Below are 20,304 nucleotides of genomic sequence, written 5' to 3'. Positions count from 1 at the left end.
GTCAGAATGGCCATGTCCTAAAGCAGTCAGAATGACCATGTCCTAAAGCAGTCAGAATGACCATGTCCCTTAAGCAGTCAGAATGGCCATGTCCTAAAGCAGTCAGAATGACCATGTCCTAAAGCAGTCAGAATGACCATATCCCTTAAGCAGTTAGAATGACCATGTCCTAAAGCATTAAGAATGACCATGTCCCTAAAGCAGTCAGAATGACCATGTCCTAAAGCAGTCAGAATGACCATATCCCTTAAAGCAGTTAGAATGACCATGTCCTAAAGCAGTCAGAATGACCATGTCCTTAAGCAGTCATACTGGCCATGTCCTAAAGCAGTCAGAATGACCATGTCCTAAAGCAGTCAGAATGACCATGTCCTAAAGCAGTCAGAATGACCTAAAGCCAGTAATAATGTGATTATTCTCCTTCTCTGTGTTTATCCAGGTGTTAACAGCTCCCCCTACTGTCAGAACAACCTCATGTCATCCCACTATGGCTTCCCCCACGGACACGGATCAGACCACATGGGAGGCGGTAAGAAAATAACTGGATTGTGTTCATTAGGCACCAAATGGAAGAAAAAGGACTGAAACAGGGAGGGACTACCTGGACTTGTCTAATGAGAAATGCAAATTTGGTTTTCCGCTGCAAAACGCTTAAAAATGTTTTCTGTTGCAAACCCCTCTCTCTCTCTCTGCTACCCGTCCCTCCCCCTCTCTCTCTACCTCCTCGCTGTTCCCCTCCCCCCAACCCCACACCCCCTCTCTCCCCCCTCCTTGCTCCTTTCTCCCCCCAAATCCCCACTCCCCTCTCTCACGCCTCCTTTCTCCCCCCAAATCCCCACTCCCCTCTCTCACCCCTCCTTTCTCCTTTCTCCCCCAATCCCCACTCCCCTCTCTCACCCCTCCTTTCTCCCCCAAACCCCCACTCCCCTCTCTCCCCCCTCCTTGCTCCTTTCTCCCCCCCAACCCCCCTCCCCCTCTCCCTCCTTTCTCTCCCTCAGGTTCGCGGTTCTCCACGCCTCGCTCCATGCTGAAGCTGAGTAAGAAGCGTGCTCTGTCCATCTCTCCTCTGTCGGACGCCAGCATGGACCTCCACACGGTCATCAGGACCTCTCCTAACTCACTGGTGGCATTTGTCAACTCACGCTGTGGACCCGATGGAGGCTCCTCCTACGGACATCTGTCTGTTGGTGCCATGAGGTTAGAGCCTTACACTATACTAAACTATAGTGCACTATACTATACTGTACTGTACTATACCGTACTATACTGGGATATACTGTACTATACTGTACTGTACTATACTGTGCTATACTGTACTATACCGTACTATACTGTGCTATACTGTACTGTACTATACCATAGTATACTGTACTATACTGTACTGTGCTATACTGTACTTTACTATACTGTGCTGTGCAATACTATACCGTACTATACTCTACTATACCATACTGTACTATACTGTATTATACTGTACTATACTGCACTGTACTATACTATGCTTTACTGGACTGTACTGTACTATACTGTTCTCTATTATACTGTACTATACCGTACTATACTGTACTATATTGTACTATACTTTACTGTACTGTACTATACTACAGACCCAATGGAGGCTCCTCCTATGGACATCTGTCTGTCTGTGCCATGAGGTTAGAGCCTTACACTATACTAAAAATATAGTATACTATACTGTACTATACTATACTGTACTATACTGTAATATTATGTACTGTACTCTACTATACTATAATGTACTGTACTATACTGTACTGTGTTGTACTGTACTATACTGTACTGTACTGTACTATACTGTACTGTACTATACTGTACTATACTGTACTGTGTTGTACTATACTGTACTGTGTTGTGCTGTACTATACTGCACTGTACTTTACTGCACTGTACTTTACAGTAATATACTGTAATATACTGTTCTGTACCTATACTGTACTTTTCTATACTATACTGTACTATACTATACTGTACTATACTGTACTATACTATACTGTACTTTACTGCATTGTACTTTACTACACTATACTGTACTATACTGTAATATACTGTTCTGTACTATACTGTACTGTACTGTGTTGTACTGTACTCTACTGTACTATACTATACTCTACTGTGTTGTACTGTACTGCACTGTACTATACTGTACTATACTATGCTGTAATATACTGTTCTGTACAATACTATACTATACTACACTGTACTATACTATACTATACTGTGATATACTGTTCTGTAATATACTATACTGTACCATACTATACTATACTGTGCTATACTATACTGTACTATACAATACTGTACTATACCGTACTCTAGTGTACTGTACTATCCTGTACTATACTATGCTGTACTATACTGTACTGTGTTGTACTGTGTTGTACTATACTGTATACTGTACTATACTGGTCTGTACTATACTGTACTATACTATGCTGTACTGTGTTGTACTATACTGTACTGTGTTGTACTATACTATACTGTACTATACTGGTCTGTACTATACCGTACTGTACTATACTATACTGTACTATACTATACTGTACTGTGTTGTACTGTACTATACTATACTGGTCTGTACTATACCGTACTATACTATACTATACTGTACTATACTATACTGTACTGTACTACAGACCCGACCATGAGGTCAGATCTCCAGAACATTCCCTATAGAACTGGAACACAGTAGAACTCAATAACAGACATACTCTCTGGCTTCATAGTCACGTTGTATTGAAATGTGAGTCATCTGGGAATTCATCAACTATCACCAGCTTTATTCTATGTGGTCAGTGTTATATCCATAGACATCAAGATGATACAATTGTTTTATAATCATTCCCCATTCAGTTGAATGTTTATCAGTACCTGTGATCTGTTTTTAATAGCCATATGTCTTGTCTCCTGTATGGCAGTCCGTCTATGGGTCTCTCCAACTCCATGAACTACCAGTCCAGACAACATGGCTCAATGTACAGCGGACACACCCCAGGACCCTGCCACGCACCTCCCACCAGAATACCCCCACACAACCCTCCACTACACACACCCAAACATGGACACGTAAGACTGTTTATGATTGTCTTGAGACACCTATTTACGGGCTCGACAGTTTAAAGACAAGTCGTACAGAGAAACGGAGAGACTTTCTAAAACGACAGTAATGTAATTGAATAGTCCTGACATGTTTTTGTGTGTAGCTGAAGACAGAACCCGGACTGGGCAGTGTGATGGATGGGATCAGTATTAAATGTCTGGACGAGAGGTCCGAGGGAGACCTGGCCAGCCCTTCTTCCAATGGCACACAGGTAACAAATTACACTACACAACACACACACACACACACACCACACACAACCACACATAACACACACATAACAACACTACATAGTCAACACTCAATCACAACTTTAAACATAGTATAATTTTACTAACAATTTCTGTGTGAGAGATGGTCATTGTGAGAGATAGAGATGGTTTGTGTGTGCATGTTATGTGGTGTTTTAACAACTGCTACCCTTACATTACTTGATGTAATGCCATGTGAGTACCATGAACGTCCTGGTGTTGTTGAACCCTGACCTCTTGACCTGTACCCAGGATCCTCTGCTGGGTCTGCTGGACTGCCGGGAGGATCTGGAAAGGGAGGAGAAACCGGAGCCAGAGGTCATCTACGAGACAAACTGCCACTGGGAGAGCTGCAGCAAGGAGTTTGACACGCAGGAGCAGCTAGTGCACGTGAGTACATTAGGGTCAGGAACAGCTAGTGCACGTGAGTACATTAGGGTCAGGAACAGCTAGTGCACGTGAGTACATTAGGGACAGGAGCAGCTAGTGCACGTGAGTACATTAGGGTCAGGAACAGCTAGTGCACGTGAGTATATTAGGGACAGGAGCAGCTAGTGCACGTGAATACATTAGGGACAAGAGCAGCTAGTGCACGTGAGTACATTAGGGACAAGAGCAGCTAGTGCACGTGAGTACATTAGAGACAGGAGCAGCTAGTGCACGTGAATACATTACGGACAGGAGCAGCTAGTGCACGTGAATACATTAGGGACAAGAGCAGCTAGTGCACGTGAGTACATTACGGACAGGAGAAACTAGTGCACGTGAAAATGGACAGGAACAGCTAGTGCACGTGAATAATGACAGCAGATGCTAGTGCATGTGAATAGTGACAGGAGGAGCTAGTGCACGTGAATAGGGACAGGAGAAGCTAGTGCACGTGAATAGGGAGAAGAGAGGCTAGTGCATATTAATACATTAGGGACAGGTAGTGCACGTGACTAACAGTCTCTAACTCTCAGTCTAGAGTAACAGTCTCTAACTCTCAGTCTAGAGTAACAGTCTCTAACTCTCAGTCTAGAGTAACAGTCTCTAACTCTCAGTCTAGAGTAACAGTCTCTAACTCCCAGTCTAGAGTAACAGTCTCTAACTCCCAGTCTAGAGTAACAGTCTCTAACTCTCAGTCTAGAGTAACAGTCTCTAACTCTCAGTCTAGAGTAACAGTCTCTAACTCTCAGTCTAGAGTAACAGTCTCTAACTCTCAGTCTAGAGTAACAGTCTCTAACTCTCAGTCTAGAGTAACAGTCTCTAACTCCCAGTCTAGAGTAACAGTCTCTAACTCCCAGTCTAGAGTAACAGTCTCTAACTCCCAGTCTAGAGTAACAGTCTCTAACTCTCAGTCTAGAGTAACAGTCTCTAACTCTCAGTCTAGAGTAACAGTCTCTAACTCTCAGTCTAGAGTAACAGTCTCTAACTCTCAGTCTAGAGTAACAGTCTCTAACTCTCAGTCTAGAGTAACAGTCTCTAACTCTCAGTCTAGAGTAACAGTCTCTAACTCTCAGTCTAGAGTAACAGTCTCTAACTCTCAGTCTAGAGTAACAGTCTCTAACTCCCAGTCTAGAGTAACAGTCTCTAACTCTCAGTCTAGAGTAACAGTCTCTAACTCTGGTCCTGGAGAGCCACACATAACACAGCATCCTGGTAAAGACTGAACACTCTTGACATGGCAGTAACATATCTCTCTCTTCCACAGCACATCAACAATGAGCACATCCACGGAGAGAAGAAGGAGTTTGTGTGCCACTGGCAGGAGTGTTCCAGGGAGCAGAGACCTTTCAAAGCCCAGTACATGCTGGTGGTTCACATGCGCAGGCACACAGGAGAGAAACCACATAAGTGTACTGTGAGTATGCTACTTACTGTAGCCTGGTCTCTCTCTCTCTCTCCCTCTCTCTCTCTCTCTCTCTCTCTCTCTCTCTCTCTCTCTCTCTCTCTCTCTCTCTCTGTCTCTGTCTCTCTCTCTCTCTCCTCTCTCTCTCTCTCTCTCTCTCTCTCTCTCTCTCTCTCTCTGTCTCTCTCTCTCTCTGTCTCTCTCTCTCTCTGTCTCTCTCTCTCTCTGTCTCTCTCTCTCTCTCCCTCTCTCTCTCTCCCTCTCTCTCTCTCTCTCTCTCAAACAGACCTTTGAAATGGATTGTTAAATGAATTTGAATTCAGTTTTTAATTCATCAAATAATTACGTTTCAAAGATCAGTTTGAGAGAGAGAGAGGTACAGTACTGGTAGTATACTCACAGTGCATGTATGTGGCTTTTATGGAGATTCTCTACCTGACACTGATTGAATCAGACGTTGGCTTTCAGTCTACATAATGTATATTTGTACATGTGTTTCAATTTGATGGGTGTTATAAAACATTGTGAATCTGTTTCAGTTTGAGGAGTGTATTAAGATGTCTGTTGTTTCAGATGGAAGGCTGTATGTAATAAGATCCCTGTTGTTTCAGATGGAAGGCTGTATGTAATAAGATGTCTCTGTTATTTCAGATGGAAGGCTGTATGTAATAAGATGTCTCTGTTGTTTCAGATGGAAGGCTGTATGTAATAAGATCCCTGTTGTTTCAGATGGAAGGCTGCATGTAATAAGATCCCTGTTGTTTCAGATGGAAGGCTGTATGTAATTAGATCCCTGTTGTTTCAGATGGAAGGCTGTATGTAATAAGATGTCTGTTGTTTCAGATGGAAGGCTGTATGTAATTAGATCCCTGTTGTTTCAGATGGAAGGCTGTATGTAATAAGATCCCTGTTGTTTCAGATGGAAGGCTGTATGTAATAAGATCCCTGTTGTTTCAGATGGAAGGCTGTATGTAATAAGATCAATCAATCACATTTTATTTATAAAGCCCTTCTTATATCAGCTGATGTCACAAAGTGCTGAACAGAAACCCAGCCTAAAACCCCAAACAGCAAGCAATGCAGGTGTAGAAGCACTGTGGCTAGGAAAAACTCCCTAGAAAGGCCGGAACCTAGGAAGAAACCTAGAGACAAACCAGGCTATGAGGGGTGGCCAATTCTCTTCTGGCTGTGCCAGGTGGAGATTATAACATAACATGGCCAAGATGTTCAAATGTTCATAGATGACCAGCAGGGTCAAATAACAATAATCACAGTGGTTGTCGAGGGTGCAACAGGTCAGCACCTCAGGAGTAAATATCAGTTGGCTTTTCATAGCCGATCATTCAGAGTATCTCTACCTCTCCTGCTGTCTCTAGAGAGTTGAAAACAGCAGGTCTGGGACAGGTAGCACGTCCGGTGAACAGGTCAGGGTTCCATAGCCGCAGGCAGAACAGTTGAAACTGGGGCAGCAGCATGACCAGGTGGACTGGGGAGAGCAAGGAGTCATCATGCCAAGTAGTCCTGAGGCATGGTCCTAGGGCTCAGGTCCCCCGAGAGAAAGAGAGAGAGAAAGAGAAAAGAGGGAGAGAGAATTAGAGGGAGCATACTTAAATTCACACAGGACACCGGATAAGACAGGAGAAATACTCCAGATATAACATACTGACCCTAGCCCCCCAACACATAAACTATTGCAGCATAATTACTGTAGGCTGAGACAGGAGGGGTCGGGAGACACTGTGGCCCCGTCCGACGATACCCCCGGACAGGGCCAAACAGGCAGGATATAACCCCACCCACTTTGCCAAAGCACAGCTCCCACACCACTAGAGGGATATCTTCAACCGCCAACTTACTATCCTGAGACAAGGCCGAGTATAGCCCACAAAGATCTCCCCCACGGCACGAACCCAAGGGGGGGCGCCAACCCGGACAGGAAGATCACATCAGTGACTCAACCCACTCAAGTGACGCACCTCTCCTAGGGACGGCATGGAAGAGCACCAGTAAGCCAGTGACTCAGCCCCTGTAATAGGGTTAGAGGCAGAGAATCCCAGTGGAGATAGGGGAACCGGCCAGGCAGAAACAGCAAGGGTGGTTCGTCGCTCCAGTGCCGTTCCGTTCACCTTCACACTCCTGGGCCAGACTACACTCAATCATAGGACCTACTGAAGAGATGATTCATCAAGAAAGACTTAAAGGTCGAGATCGAGTCTGCGTCTCTCTCATGGATAGGCAGACCATTCCATAAAAATTGAGCTCTGTAGGAGAAAGCCCTGCCTCCAGCTGTTTGCTTAGAAATTCTAGGGACGGTAAGGAGGCCTGCGTCTTGTGACCGTAGCATATGTGTAGGTATGTATGGCAGGACCAAATCTGAAAGATAGGTAGAAGCAAGCCCATATAATGCTTTGTAGGTTAGCAGTAAAACCTTGAAATCAGCCCTTGCCTTAACAGGAAGCCAGTGTAGAGAGGCTAGCACTGGTGTAATATGATCACATTTTGGGGTTCTAGTCAAGATTCTAGCAGCCGTGTAAACTGAAGTTTATTTAGTGCTTTATCCAGGTAGCCAGAAAGTAGAGCATTGCGGTAGTCTAACCTAGAAGTGACAAAAGCATGGATACATTTTTCTGCATCATTTTTGGACAGAAAGTTTCAGATTTTTGTAATGTTACGTAGATGGAAAAAAGCTGTCCTTGAAACAGTCTTGATATGTTTGTCAAAAGAGAAATCAGGGTCCAGTGTAACGCCAAGGTCCTTCACAGTTTTATTTGAGACGACCATCAAGATTAATTGTCAGATTCAACAGAAGATCTCTTTGTTTCTTGGGACCTAGAACTAGGATCTCTGTTTTGTCTGAGTTTAAAAGTAGAACATTTGCTGCCATCCACTTCCTTATGTCTGAAACACAGACTTCCAGGGAGTGCAATTTTGGGGTTTCACCATGTTTCATCAAAATGTACAGCTGTGTGTCATCCGCATAGCAGTGAAAGTTAACATTATGTTTCCGAATGACATCACCAAGAGGTAAAATATATAGTGAAAACAATAGTGGTCCTAAAACGGAGCCTTGAGGAACACCGAAATTTACAGTTGATTTTTCAGAGGACAAACCATCTACAGAGACAAACTGATATCTTTCCGACAGATAAGATCTAAACCAGGCCAGAACTTGTCCGTGTAGACCAATTTGGGTTTCCAATCTCTCCAAAAGAATGTGGTGATCGATGGTATCAAAAGCAGCACTAAGGTCTAGGAGCACGAGGACAGATGCAGAGCCTCTGTCTGACACCATTAAAATGTCATTTACTACCTTCACAAGTGCAGTCTCAGTGCTATGATGGCGTCTAAAACCAGACTGAAGCGTTTCGTATATATTGTTTGTCTTCAGGAAGGCAGCTTTTTCACATTTTTTGAGAGTAATGGGAGATTTGGCTTTTTCTAGAGAGGCTTTATTACTTTATTACTGCCACTTTTAGTGAGTTTGATACACATCCGGTGGATAGAGAGCTGTTTATTATGTTCAACATAGGAGGGCCAAGCACAGGAATCAGCTCTGTCAGTAATTTAGTTGGAATAGGGTCCAGTATGCAGCTTGAAGATTGTCTGTTGTTTCAGTTTGAGGGCTGTAATAAGATGTCTGTTGTTTCAGTTTGAGGGCTGTAATAAGATATCTGTTGTTTCAGATGGAAGGCTGTATGTAATATGTCTGTTGTTTCAGTTTGAGGGCTGTAATCAGGGGCGAAAAACTGATATCAACTTTGGGGGGGACAATTACATGACATTTTCTCAAGAGCAATTCCTGAGGGGGACACCAAAAGAAGTGCTGTAACACACAGCCTACATTGTAATATGGTAAATGTATATTGAGGAACCAAAGAAATATGGTGTTTGCCGTACTCCTAACTACCGGTACCCAAAACTACACAACTACTCACAACAGCAATACCATTGCCTTTAACAAATCTTAGTTCAGTCACCAGTTTAAGTTGAGAGTGGGGGTATCCATGGCATTTTCCAATTATGTTCCTATTTTACAAGTCAAAAAAATTGAGAACCTTTCATAATGTTGCCAAACAAAGACTCAACAAACTTACCTGAGACTCCCTGTCTCTGCCAGTCTGTCCCTGCATATCTGTCCCCAACTCTGCTGTCTGTGTGCCATCTGTTGCCTGCTCTGCCTAATGACATCATTGTGAAACATTTCCATTAGAATTTCATTTGTTTCTTATGAACATTTTATCAACTAGTCTTTGAGATATTAGGCTACTAGGGTTCTTACTTTGCGTTTTGGTGTACTGAAAAATACTCTGATGTCCGTCTTTTATTTTTCTGCCATTTTTCTACCTGGCTGGCTGGCTGGCTACACACACACACAGTGTGTAGGTTATTTACAGTAGGAGATGGGCTTCTATCATCTTATCTTTTATCATTCTATTTGGGCTTCGATCTAAAAGGTAGCTAGCAAATGTGAAACGGATTAAAATGACAAGAGTTGACAGCTGTATGAGTTCACCATTTACACAACATATGCTGCAACCTTTTGTAATTTTAATAGTTTGTTTTTCATATTGGCTGGCTTCCAACAATAGCTGAATTTGCAAAGCAAGCGAGCACCAATTCCGTTTCAGTGGTGTTTGCTATAATCTTTGCTACCCGGGTTAAATAAAATAAATAAATAAAAGTTCCCTTGCGACAATTTAGCTTTTGCAACGAGACCATTAAATATATTTAAGACAATGGTAGAAGAGAGTGTAGTTCTGTTCAGTTTGGACTTCAGTTTATCGCTAACCTTATCACAGGGACTTTGAAGCACTAACTTACATCATCTGCATGCTGATCTCGGAATAAATTGACGATAGCAAAGATTCCATCTTTGACGAGGCCACATAAATGGAATAGGTACTAGCTAGCTTAATAGTTAATATTTGCGCGCTAGCTCTGCATATTCAGCTAGTGTGTGTGCGCGATTGACTGGATTAACCTCACGTCAGTTACGTTCATTGAGTGCCTTTCAGACAGTAGACACGACCCCTCTGTTACCTTGCCAGTGGATCAAATCATTGTGAGGAAAAGGGTGGGGGGGTCGCAATCTTTTGAAACTTAAAAACGCGCTATTAAGTGTCTATAATCAGCACAATTGCTTTCATTGGGTATTATTAATATTATTTAAATTACATAGTTATGTTTCAGTGATATATTGGGGGGGACAAATCATATTTTTCCCAGGATGGGGGGGTCGTGTCCCCCCCGTCCCCCCCGGGATTTCCGCCCCTGGCTGTAATAAGATGTCTGTTGATGGAAGGCTGTATGTAATAAGATCCCTGTTGTTTCAGATGGAAGGCTGTATGTAATAAGATCCCTGTTGTTTCAGATGGAAGGCTGTATGTAATAAGATGTCTGTTGTTTCAGATGGAAGGCTGTATGTAATAAGATCCCTGTTGTTTCAGATGGAAGGCTGTATGTAATAAGATGCCTGTTGTTTCAGTTTGAGGGCTGTAATAAGGCCTACTCTCGCCTGGAGAACCTGAAGACCCACCTGAGGTCTCATACAGGGGAGAAACCATACGTCTGTGAACATGAGGGCTGCAACAAAGCCTTTTCCAACGCCTCAGACAGAGCCAAGCATCAGAACCGCACACATTCCAACGAGGTACACGCTGTAAATCAATCAATCACACTAACTGCTTACATCCTCACCTGCTTAAAGGGATTGTTCACTCAAATTATAGATTTAAGTTGTGTTATGAATTGTTATAAATAACTAGTGAATAATCTATCAGTATCCAGGCTAAGTCACAACCGGCCGTGATTGGGAGTCCTGTAGGGCGGCGCAAAATTGGCCCAGCGTCGTCCGGGTTTGGCCGGGCTAGGCCGTCATTGTAAATAACAATTTGTTCTTAACTGACTTTCCTAGTGAAATAAAGGTTAAATAAAAAAAAATGTATTAATAAAATATGAATAACATCGATATCTATAATTTATACCACAGATGTATCTAATGTTTTCTGAAATACTATTTGAAAGACAGATGGCCTAAGAAATCACTTTGAAATAAAAACCGTCTGACGTGTGTAATCATGTGTGCTGAGTTGTGTCCTCCTATCCCTCTGCAGAAGCCTTACGTGTGTAAGATCTCTGGGTGTACGAAGCGCTACACAGACCCCAGCTCTCTGCGGAAGCACGTGAAGACTGTCCATGGCCCTGAGGCTCACATCACCAAGAAGCATAGAGGAGACACTGGGCCCCGGCTGCCTGGCTCATCACTGACCTCTGGTGGACAGCGTGGTGAACTGCTGCTGGAGAAAGAGGAGACTGGACACAGGGAGGACTGCAAACTGCTGGCACCTGAGAGCACTCTGGTGAGTTTAGACTGGAGAGTCCATGTCTTTGTAAATAAACAATGTATTCCTTTGAATATGGTTTCATGTTGATTTTGTGGACTCTATGAGTCTATGAATTTTAGAGTGTCCCATCCCTCAGCAGTTATAGAAAAACAAGTGGTGGGGTTGTTTTTGACAGTAAAACATGTGGATTGGGGTTTTAAGTGACATGTTTTCTCTCTCTCTCTCTCTCTCTCTCTCTCTCTCTCTCTCGCTCTCTCTTTTCTCCCCTCTTCCAGAAGTCTCAGCCCAGCCCGGGTGGCCAGTCTTCCTGCAGTAGCGAGCGCTCTCCACTGGGGAGCGCCAACAACAACGACAGCGGTGTGGAGATGAACCTGAATGCAGCTGGCAGTCTGGAGGACCTGACCGCTCTGGAAGACGGAGGGGCAGGAGGAGGCTGCGAGGCAGGGGGCTCAGGGGCAGGGATGGGGGGCATGTCAGCACATGCCCTGAAGAGACTAGAGAACCTGAAGATAGAGAAGCTGAAACAGATCAGAAGGCCAACTCCGCCCGGACGCTGTGGTGGGGGGAACAAGCTGCCTGCACTCACAGGTATTACACTTGATTGACAGATAGTAAGGTACTGCCAGGTACTGGACTGAAGAAACTTGACTTGATTTTAGATCAAATATGCATGTTTTCATCTTGATCATCCTTACAAATTATTCTCATTTTGATAAAATCAGTACGATCAGTACACGTATCACTAGATTACACCAACAAAAAAAAGTCCTGCTTTGTTCCTCCATGTGGTCCAGGGGAGATGATGGGAGGGATGTGTTCTCCCTCGGCCCTCCTCTCCAACCGCCGAGTCATGGAACTGTCCAATCACGAGCTGGGGGGTGGATCCTCTGGCATGGTCTGTCCTATCAGTGACCGGAGGGGGAGTGGCACCAGCAGCATGAGCTCGGCCTACACAGTGAGCCGTCGTTCTTCCATGGTTTCCCCCTACCTCTCCAGCCGGCGCTCCAGCGACGTCTCCCAGCTAGGAGGAGGAGGTGGGTTCACACGAGATGCTGTTTGTAATTCTAACATGTTCCATGGTCTATAAAATGACCTAAATGTATTTAGGGACAAACAAAATGCACTCCAAAGTAGTATTTATAATGTTTGTGAAAGTATTACAATAAAATTGGTTTTACAATAAAATGTGTGTAAGCATTCTATTTGAATAAAGAAAACATGAACTGGCGCACACCCAGAAATAAATACTTTGTTGGAAGAAGACACAGTGATGCTGAAAAGTTGGTAAATACCCAATAAATGACTGGGAGATTACATATGGAGTGTGCTAGTCTCTTTATTTTGATCGTTTATAGCATTATATTTCCAACATGTTTTTAACATTTCCAGCAGGGTTCCTGGGTTCTGACCAGGGAGGAAGTGACCCCCTCCCCCCTGAGACCAGCTGCAGAGGAGGACCCTGCCGTGGTGTAGGTGGGACAGGAGGAGGGTTACCAGAAATGTCTAGTCTAACGCCAGCCCAGCAGTACAGCCTGAAGGCTAAGTATGCAGCAGCCACTGGCGGCCCACCCCCCACTCCACTACCCAGTATGGAGCAGGGACCAGGAACGGCGAGGAGGAGAGGAGGCTTCCTCAGCGAGTTCCAGGTGAACACTTGTTTTTGTCTTCTTAATGTCTTATTCCTTATATGTGTTTATATTCCACTCTCAATGCGAAAAAAAATCTTTCCAAAAACTCCCCCTCAATAACCAACCAAGCCTCAGTGGGAACATTGTCACGCTCTGATCACATATCTCCAGATAGTTTTGTGAACACTGGATGTGGTTTGATGTAGTTTATAATGGAAGTTACCTGCTGCAGTATATCTCAAGAGTTCTGTGCTCAGCTCTTTTGCCGCCGGTTGCTCTCGGTGTATCCATTCTTGCTCAGTGGGTGTATTATACAATGTGTCCATATGGTAGAGTGAGCCACATTCATAACTAGAGTGTAGAGGTCTGCCCGCTATCCCGCCATAGATAGAGCCCCATCTATGCTAAAGCCCACGATTCGATCCCATGGAATCAGTTTTTCATCAATATAGCCACGCAGCACACTGCTCAGGAATCATGAAACAGAACAATATGTCCTCGTGAATCCCCCGACACGTAGAGCGAACTAAAGTCAATTTACGGGCATCTCGGCCCTCACAGCTAACGTCCATTTGGAGAGCATAAGTTGGGGAGTTTTTGAGTCGTTCAGAGTTCCCTGTTGATTGCTTTCAGTAGCATAAATACTTAGTTTAACAGTGTTATCTTACAAAACGTATTGATGTGAGTTTCTGTGCCTCTGCCTCCCCACACATTTTCACCATATCAGTTGCGGCCGGTAATATCAAAGTCTCTGCGTAGCGGGCCATTCACTGTGGGAATGATTCAATAGTGTGTGGTTTCATAGTGTAGCGGGCCATTCACTGTGGGAATGATTCAATAGTGTGTGGTTTCATAGTGTAGCGGGCCATTCACTGTGGGAATGATTCAATAGTGTGTGGTTTCATAGTGTAGCGGGCCATTCACTGTGGGAATGATTCAATAGTGTGTGGTTTCATAGCGTAGCGGGCCATTCACTGTGGGAATGATTCAATAGTGTGTGGTTTCATAGCGTAGCGGGCCATTCACTGTGGGAATGATTCAATAGTGTGTGGTTTCATAGCGTAGCGGGCCATTCACTGTGGGAATGATTCAATAGTGTGTGGTTTCATAGCGTAGCGGGCCATTCACTGTGGGAATGATTCAATAGTGTGTGGTTTCATAGTGTAGCGGGCCATTCACTGTGGGAATGATTCAATAGTGTGTGGTTTCATAGTGTAGCGGGCCATTCACTGTGGGAATGATTCAATAGTGTGTGGTTTCATAGCGTAGCGGGCCATTCACTGTGGGAATGATTCAAGTGCAACAGTCAAGTGCAGCCTTTTCCCATGATCTAAGGGCACTCTGGTTTAATTTTATCTTTTAAATTAGAATAATTTTGATTTTTAAGGTTAACCACATTGCAATAATTTTGATAGACAAAGATGATATTAAAATATGTATATTTTTTGGTATATCTTTTTTTCTTCACGATTTTTGGCAATTCTCCCGCCACCCCATTGTCATATCAGGCGACCCCCCACATGGGGTCGCGACCCCTAGTTTGGGAAACGCTGGTATAGCCTAATAAGGATTTTTTAAATTCAAAGTATTTATTTATTATTTTTATATAGCTTAAATGCAAAATGCATAGGCATGTTGTTGAATTGCTGTTGTTGATGTGTTGTTGAAATGCAGAGTGCTCCTGCCGGCCTGTATCATGTAACAAACACCATTGATTTCTTAAATAGCAGACTAAAGCCTTGAAATAATAATAATAATAATATAGCCTACCTTTCGTTCCTTCTTAGGCTACCTGGCTTGCTCCTGACTGATTTAAAGTTAGTAGGTTGTTTAATAGTCTGTTGAACGTCAATTCATAATGACAGAATCACACATTACTTCCCAAGCAAAGTACATGTGTTTGTGTCCTCAGCTATAGAAGGTTGTGTGTAGCACTGCCTCTGAATGTCATACAGACAAACCACAGATATCCCGTATGCATTCGGAGTCACGCCCTGTGCTCATCTGAGCGTGATCTTTGTATGGCCTAGACCTGTAGCCCTCAAACTCAACTCTGGACCTCGAAGACAGTTAAACATACTAAACCCTCCCCCTGACTAGAGTTAAACATACTAAACCCTCCCCCTGACTAGAGTTAAACATACTAAACCCTCCCCCTGACTAGAGTTAAACATACTAAACCCTCCCCCTGACTAGAGTTAAACATACTAAACCCTCCCCCTGACTAGAGTTAAACATACTAAACCCTCCCCTGACTAGAGTTAAACATACTAAACCCTCCCCCTGACTAGAGTTAAACATACTAAACCCTCCCCCTGACTAGAGTTAAACATTCTAAACCCTCCCCCTGACTAGAGTTAAACATACTAAACCCTCCCCTTGACTAGAGTTAAACATACTAAACCCTCCCCCTGACTAGAGTTAAACATACTAAACCCTCCCCCTGACTAGAGTTAAACATTCTAAATCCTCCCCCTGACTAGAGTTAAACATACTAAACCCTCCCCTTGACTAGAGTTAAACATACTAAACCCTCCCCCTGACTAGAGTTAAACATACTAAACCCTCCCCCTGACTAGAGTTAAACATACTAAACCCTCCCCCTGACTAGAGTTAAACATACTAAACCCTCCCCCTGACTAGAGTTAAACATACTAAACCCTCCCCCTGACTAGAGTTAAACATACTAAACCCTCCCCCTGACTAGAGTTAAACATTCTAAATCCTCCCCCTGACTAGAGTTAAACATACTAAACCCTCCCCCTGACTAGAGTTAAACATACTAAACCCTCCCCCTGACTAGAGTTAAACATACTAAACCCTCCCCCTGACTAGAGTTAAACATTCTAAATCCTCCCCCTGACTAGAGTTAAACATACTAAACCCTCCCCCTGACTAGAGTTAAACATACTAAACCCTCCCCCTGACTAGAGTTAAACATACTAAACCCTCCCCTTGACTGAAATTGAAAAAGCATGACCCTCCCTCATTTTCCTGTGGGGTAACAATTGTGTACATTTGGACTGCTCCCTAATACAAATAAAGTGTATTATTATTTGAATTATTCCCAGGGTCAGCCGCTGCCAGCGTTCCTGCAGTATGGCGGTCCCAGGAGACAAAGTGCCAACACGGGAGAGTATGGCACTGGTGTCATCTACCCCCACCAAGCCCCAGGGAATGGCACCCGGCGCTCCAGTGACCCCGTCCGCTCCACTGGCAACCCCCATGCCCTTCCCAAGGTTATTATTATTATTATTATTATTATTATTATTATTATTATTATTATTAGTAGTAGTAGTAGTAGTAGTAGTGGTAGTAGTAGTAGTAGTAGTAGTAGTAGTAGTAGTAGTAGTAGTAGTAGAGGTAGAAACATGTATTTGTTAAACACTTAAAACAAATGTTGATTTGAATTTGTTTCCCAAGGTGCAACGCTTCAATAGCCTGAACAACCTGGCCATGATGGGCCGGAGGAACGCCCTGCAGCATTGTGGGTCAGACGCCAACATCACCCGCCATATGTTATCTCCGCGGCCACCCAGCATCACTGAGAACGTCATGATGGAGGCCATGGCCATGGACGCACATGGTGGAACCGTGGATGCCAGGGACCATGGCATGATGCTTCCCCCAGGAGAGAGAGGCTTCCTGGGCTACCAGAACCACCACATGGGGGGTCCCTCCAGCCAGTTATCACCCAGCCACGACAGCCTGGGCTGCCCAGAGCAGGGCTATCAGCGAGCGACAGAGACGTCCATGCAGGGTGTGCACTACCAGGGTACTACCAGGGGACCAGGCCAGGGCCAGATGGGGCAAGGGGGACCCATCCACCCAGAGGAGATGTCTAGCACCTTGCTACAGCAGGCTGAGTACAGCATGAGTACCTGCCAGCTCAGCCCCTCTGAACCACACTACCCCCACCTGGGCCAAGCAGGGCCCGATGGAGGTGCAGGGCCCTGGGAGGAGAGCAGTCAGGTCCAGACCCCTCATAGAACCCTCCAGACAGGGATGCAGTACCAGGACCAGGGCTCTATGCAGGGCCAAACCCAGACACAGGGTCTCTACAGCAGCCAGCAGAGTCTGTACACCCAAGGCCCAGATGGAGGCCACCAGAATCTGAACATCAAACCAGAGCAGCAGCAGTATCATCCAGCCCTTGCCAACCCAGACGCCTGCCAAAAGCAGCTCCACCAACACCAACAGCAGAGGCCCCACCCAGGGCAGACACCTATGCCCATGGGACCCATGTCCCCTCAGAGTTACCCCCAGCAGGGGCAACCTGGCCAAGGCATGATGAGGACTACTAACCCCTCCTGTAACTTCCATGGTGGAGGGATGGAGAACCAGAACCAGGCCTCCATGCAACAGGGGCAGCAGCAAATCGGGGGCCTCATCGTGGGGTCAGCTGGTCTGGGGCCTGGGGGCCGGTCTCAGACACCAATGATGCATGTGAAGGAGATGATGGTGAGGAACTATGTGCAGTCCCAGCAGGCTCTGTTGTGGGGTCAGGAGCAGGACCAGAGTGGGATAGCAGCAGAGGGAAAACTCCTTCCTCTGTCAGACAGCATGGACATGACAGGACAACAGGTGACTGTTTCCCCTCAGCCTTTGTCTTCTGTTTCCCCTCACCCTTTGTCTTCTGTTTCCCCTCAGCCTTTGTCTTCTGTTTCCCCTCACCCTTTGTCTTCTGTTTCCCCTCACCCTTTGTAATCTGTTTCCCCTCACCCTTTGTAATCTGTTTCCCCTCACCCTTTGTAATCTGTTTCCCCTCACCCTTTGTCTTCTGTTTCCCCTCACCCTTTGTCTTCTGTTTCCCCTCAGCCTTTGTCTTCTGTTTCCCCTCACCCTTTGTAATCTGTTTCCCCTCACCCTTTGTCTTCTGTTTCCCCTCACCCTTTGTAATCTGTTTCCCCTCACCCTTTGTAATCTGTTTCCCCTCACCCTTTGTCTTCTGTTTCCCCTCACCCTTTGTAATCTGTTTCCCCTCGCCCTCTGTCTTCTTCTCCTCTTTATTCCCCCTCTTTTATAGTAAAGTGTTTTGTGGCGGTTTCAAAGGACATTTCCTGAAGATAATGTGTTTCCTTGCTTGTCTTGAATTATTAATGACAGCACTTTTAACTAAATGTTGATCTCATTTGATTTGACTCAGGTGGCCATGATGCAGCAGCAGCAGCCTAGTCCCCAGCATCACCAACACCAGCCTCAGCAACAACACCAACAAAACCTCTACCCCAACCCAGACTCCAGCTTCCCAGGCTATTCCACCAACCAGAACCTGATGATCCCCCTAGGCCATAGCCGAGGAGGCCCCGGATCCGGCTCCTCCATCCCACCTAATGAGGTCCCCATGATGAGCCTGCCTGGACGGCCAGGGTCCTGCTACAGCCAGGAAATGGGAGTCCCTGTGGTTCCTAGACCACCCCAGGGCCGGAAGCCTCTCATCAGGCAGAATAGCCTCCAGTCCCTGCCAGAAGGAGGGTACCTGGGCAGTCCTCCACACCTCAGCCCAGTCCAGTCTACCTCCAGCACAAGGAGAGCAGTCCGACTGCCCCCTGTCCAGGGCCCTCAGACCGATCAGGAGATCTTCTCTCCCTCCAACAATAGCAACATGTATTACTCGGGTCAGATCCACATGCAGCACCCTGACATGGACAAGCAGCAGATTCAAATCCAACGGATCACCCATCCTCACCAGGACCCAACCCAGACCGGGCCCTGCCTCAACCAGCACCAGGGGCACCTGGTAACCCATATGGACCATCAGAGGAACAAGTCTGCCCAGCTGGGCTACCCCCATGAGTCCACCCCCATCTCCAATGCTCTGGAGAACGTGGATCTGGATAATGCCCAGATAGACTTTACCTCCATCATTGATGACCCAGACCCCTCGTCCTTCAGCCCCGTCAACCCACCTCTCCATGGAGGTTCATCCCAGACCTCGTCCCGTCTCACCACCCCACAGACCTCCACCACCCTGCCCTCATCTGTGCTCCCCAACATGGCTGTAGGGGACATGACCTCCATGCTCACCTCTCTGGCTGATGAGAACAAGTACCTAAATACCCTGTCTTAGAACCCGAACACACTCATAAAGTTGACTAGAGGGGCTCATCCCTCTGTCTTAAGAGACTAAGTAACTGAAGATATTGTCGTAGTACAAGTACCTAGACTGTCCTAGAGTGGACCCTAGGGCCACAGCCCGTTGGTGTTAGCTTACCTCTTAACATAAAGTAAAGGTACTGAAAATATGTCCCCTTTCTCTTGGCCTCACACAGATATGTTCCGTCCCTGGCCAGGATGGACAGATACATAGTAACTACTCCTTAGAGGACTTTAAACCAAACCAAAGGTGCCTACTGATCTTGATCACTGTGTTCTCTTGTCTCACGAGAAGATGACTGACTTTGGAACTGCTTGGTAAAATACTGTTGCTTGGTACAATACTGTTGCTTGGCACAATACTGTTGCTTGGTGAAAAACTGTGGCTTGGAACAATACTGTTGCTTGGAACAATACTGTTGCTTGGTATAATACTGTTGCTTGGAACAATACTGTTGCTTGGATCAATACTGTTGCTCGGTACAATACTGTTGCTTGGTACAATACTGGTGCTTGGTACAATACTGTTGCTTGGATCAAAACTTTTGTTTGGTCCAAAACCATTGCTTGACGCAGAACTGTTTGCCTGAAATGACTGTCATCACCATAACAACGTCAACGCCATAACGACGTCATCACCGTAATGACATCATCACCATAATGATTGTCATTTCAGTCATAGAGGTTCTTTAGGGCAACAGAGAGGGTACTGCGATGTAAATAAGTTCTACATGTATATGCTGTGTATATGACAATGTTGACAGTGACGGAACTCTAATGTCTGTGTCGTGGACTGCTTGTGGAATTCCAGGGCCTAACTCTTATGTAATGACAACTGAGGAAAACAGAGCTGTTCCAAGGAAGAATGTAAAACAATGACTGATAGATACCTGAGTGCTTTGAAGATTCATCTATATTCCCAGGGACACACTCCTGTCAGGGACACGCACACGATAGTGATGACACACACACATAGTGATAACACACACACGATAGTGATGACACACACACATAGTGATAACACACACACGATAGT

At 45.2% G+C, this 20,304-nt stretch overlaps 1 protein-coding gene across 2 annotated transcripts; it reads left to right on the top strand.

The window, feature by feature from the left end:
- Positions 1 to 439: 439 nt before the first annotated feature.
- On the top strand, positions 440 to 20,141 carry LOC115207338 (zinc finger protein GLI1; the record flags this gene model as incomplete). Of its 2 annotated transcripts, none has more annotated exon segments than XM_029774348.1 (14): positions 440 to 529; positions 999 to 1,197; positions 2,937 to 3,084; positions 3,222 to 3,329; positions 3,622 to 3,759; positions 5,063 to 5,212; positions 10,686 to 10,850; positions 11,314 to 11,559; positions 11,820 to 12,132; positions 12,339 to 12,578; positions 12,937 to 13,190; positions 16,244 to 16,411; positions 16,596 to 17,756; positions 18,319 to 20,141. In XM_029774348.1, coding segments are annotated over 14 exon segments (4,304 nt in total), but the record flags the coding sequence as incomplete, so codon positions are not given.
- Positions 20,142 to 20,304: the final 163 nt, after the last annotated feature.

The sequence above is a fragment of the Salmo trutta genome, chromosome 14 (genome assembly GCF_901001165.1).
Source record: "Salmo trutta chromosome 14, fSalTru1.1, whole genome shotgun sequence".
Lineage (NCBI taxonomy): Eukaryota > Metazoa > Chordata > Actinopteri > Salmoniformes > Salmonidae > Salmo > Salmo trutta.
This window is presented reverse-complemented; position numbering and strand designations above follow the sequence as displayed.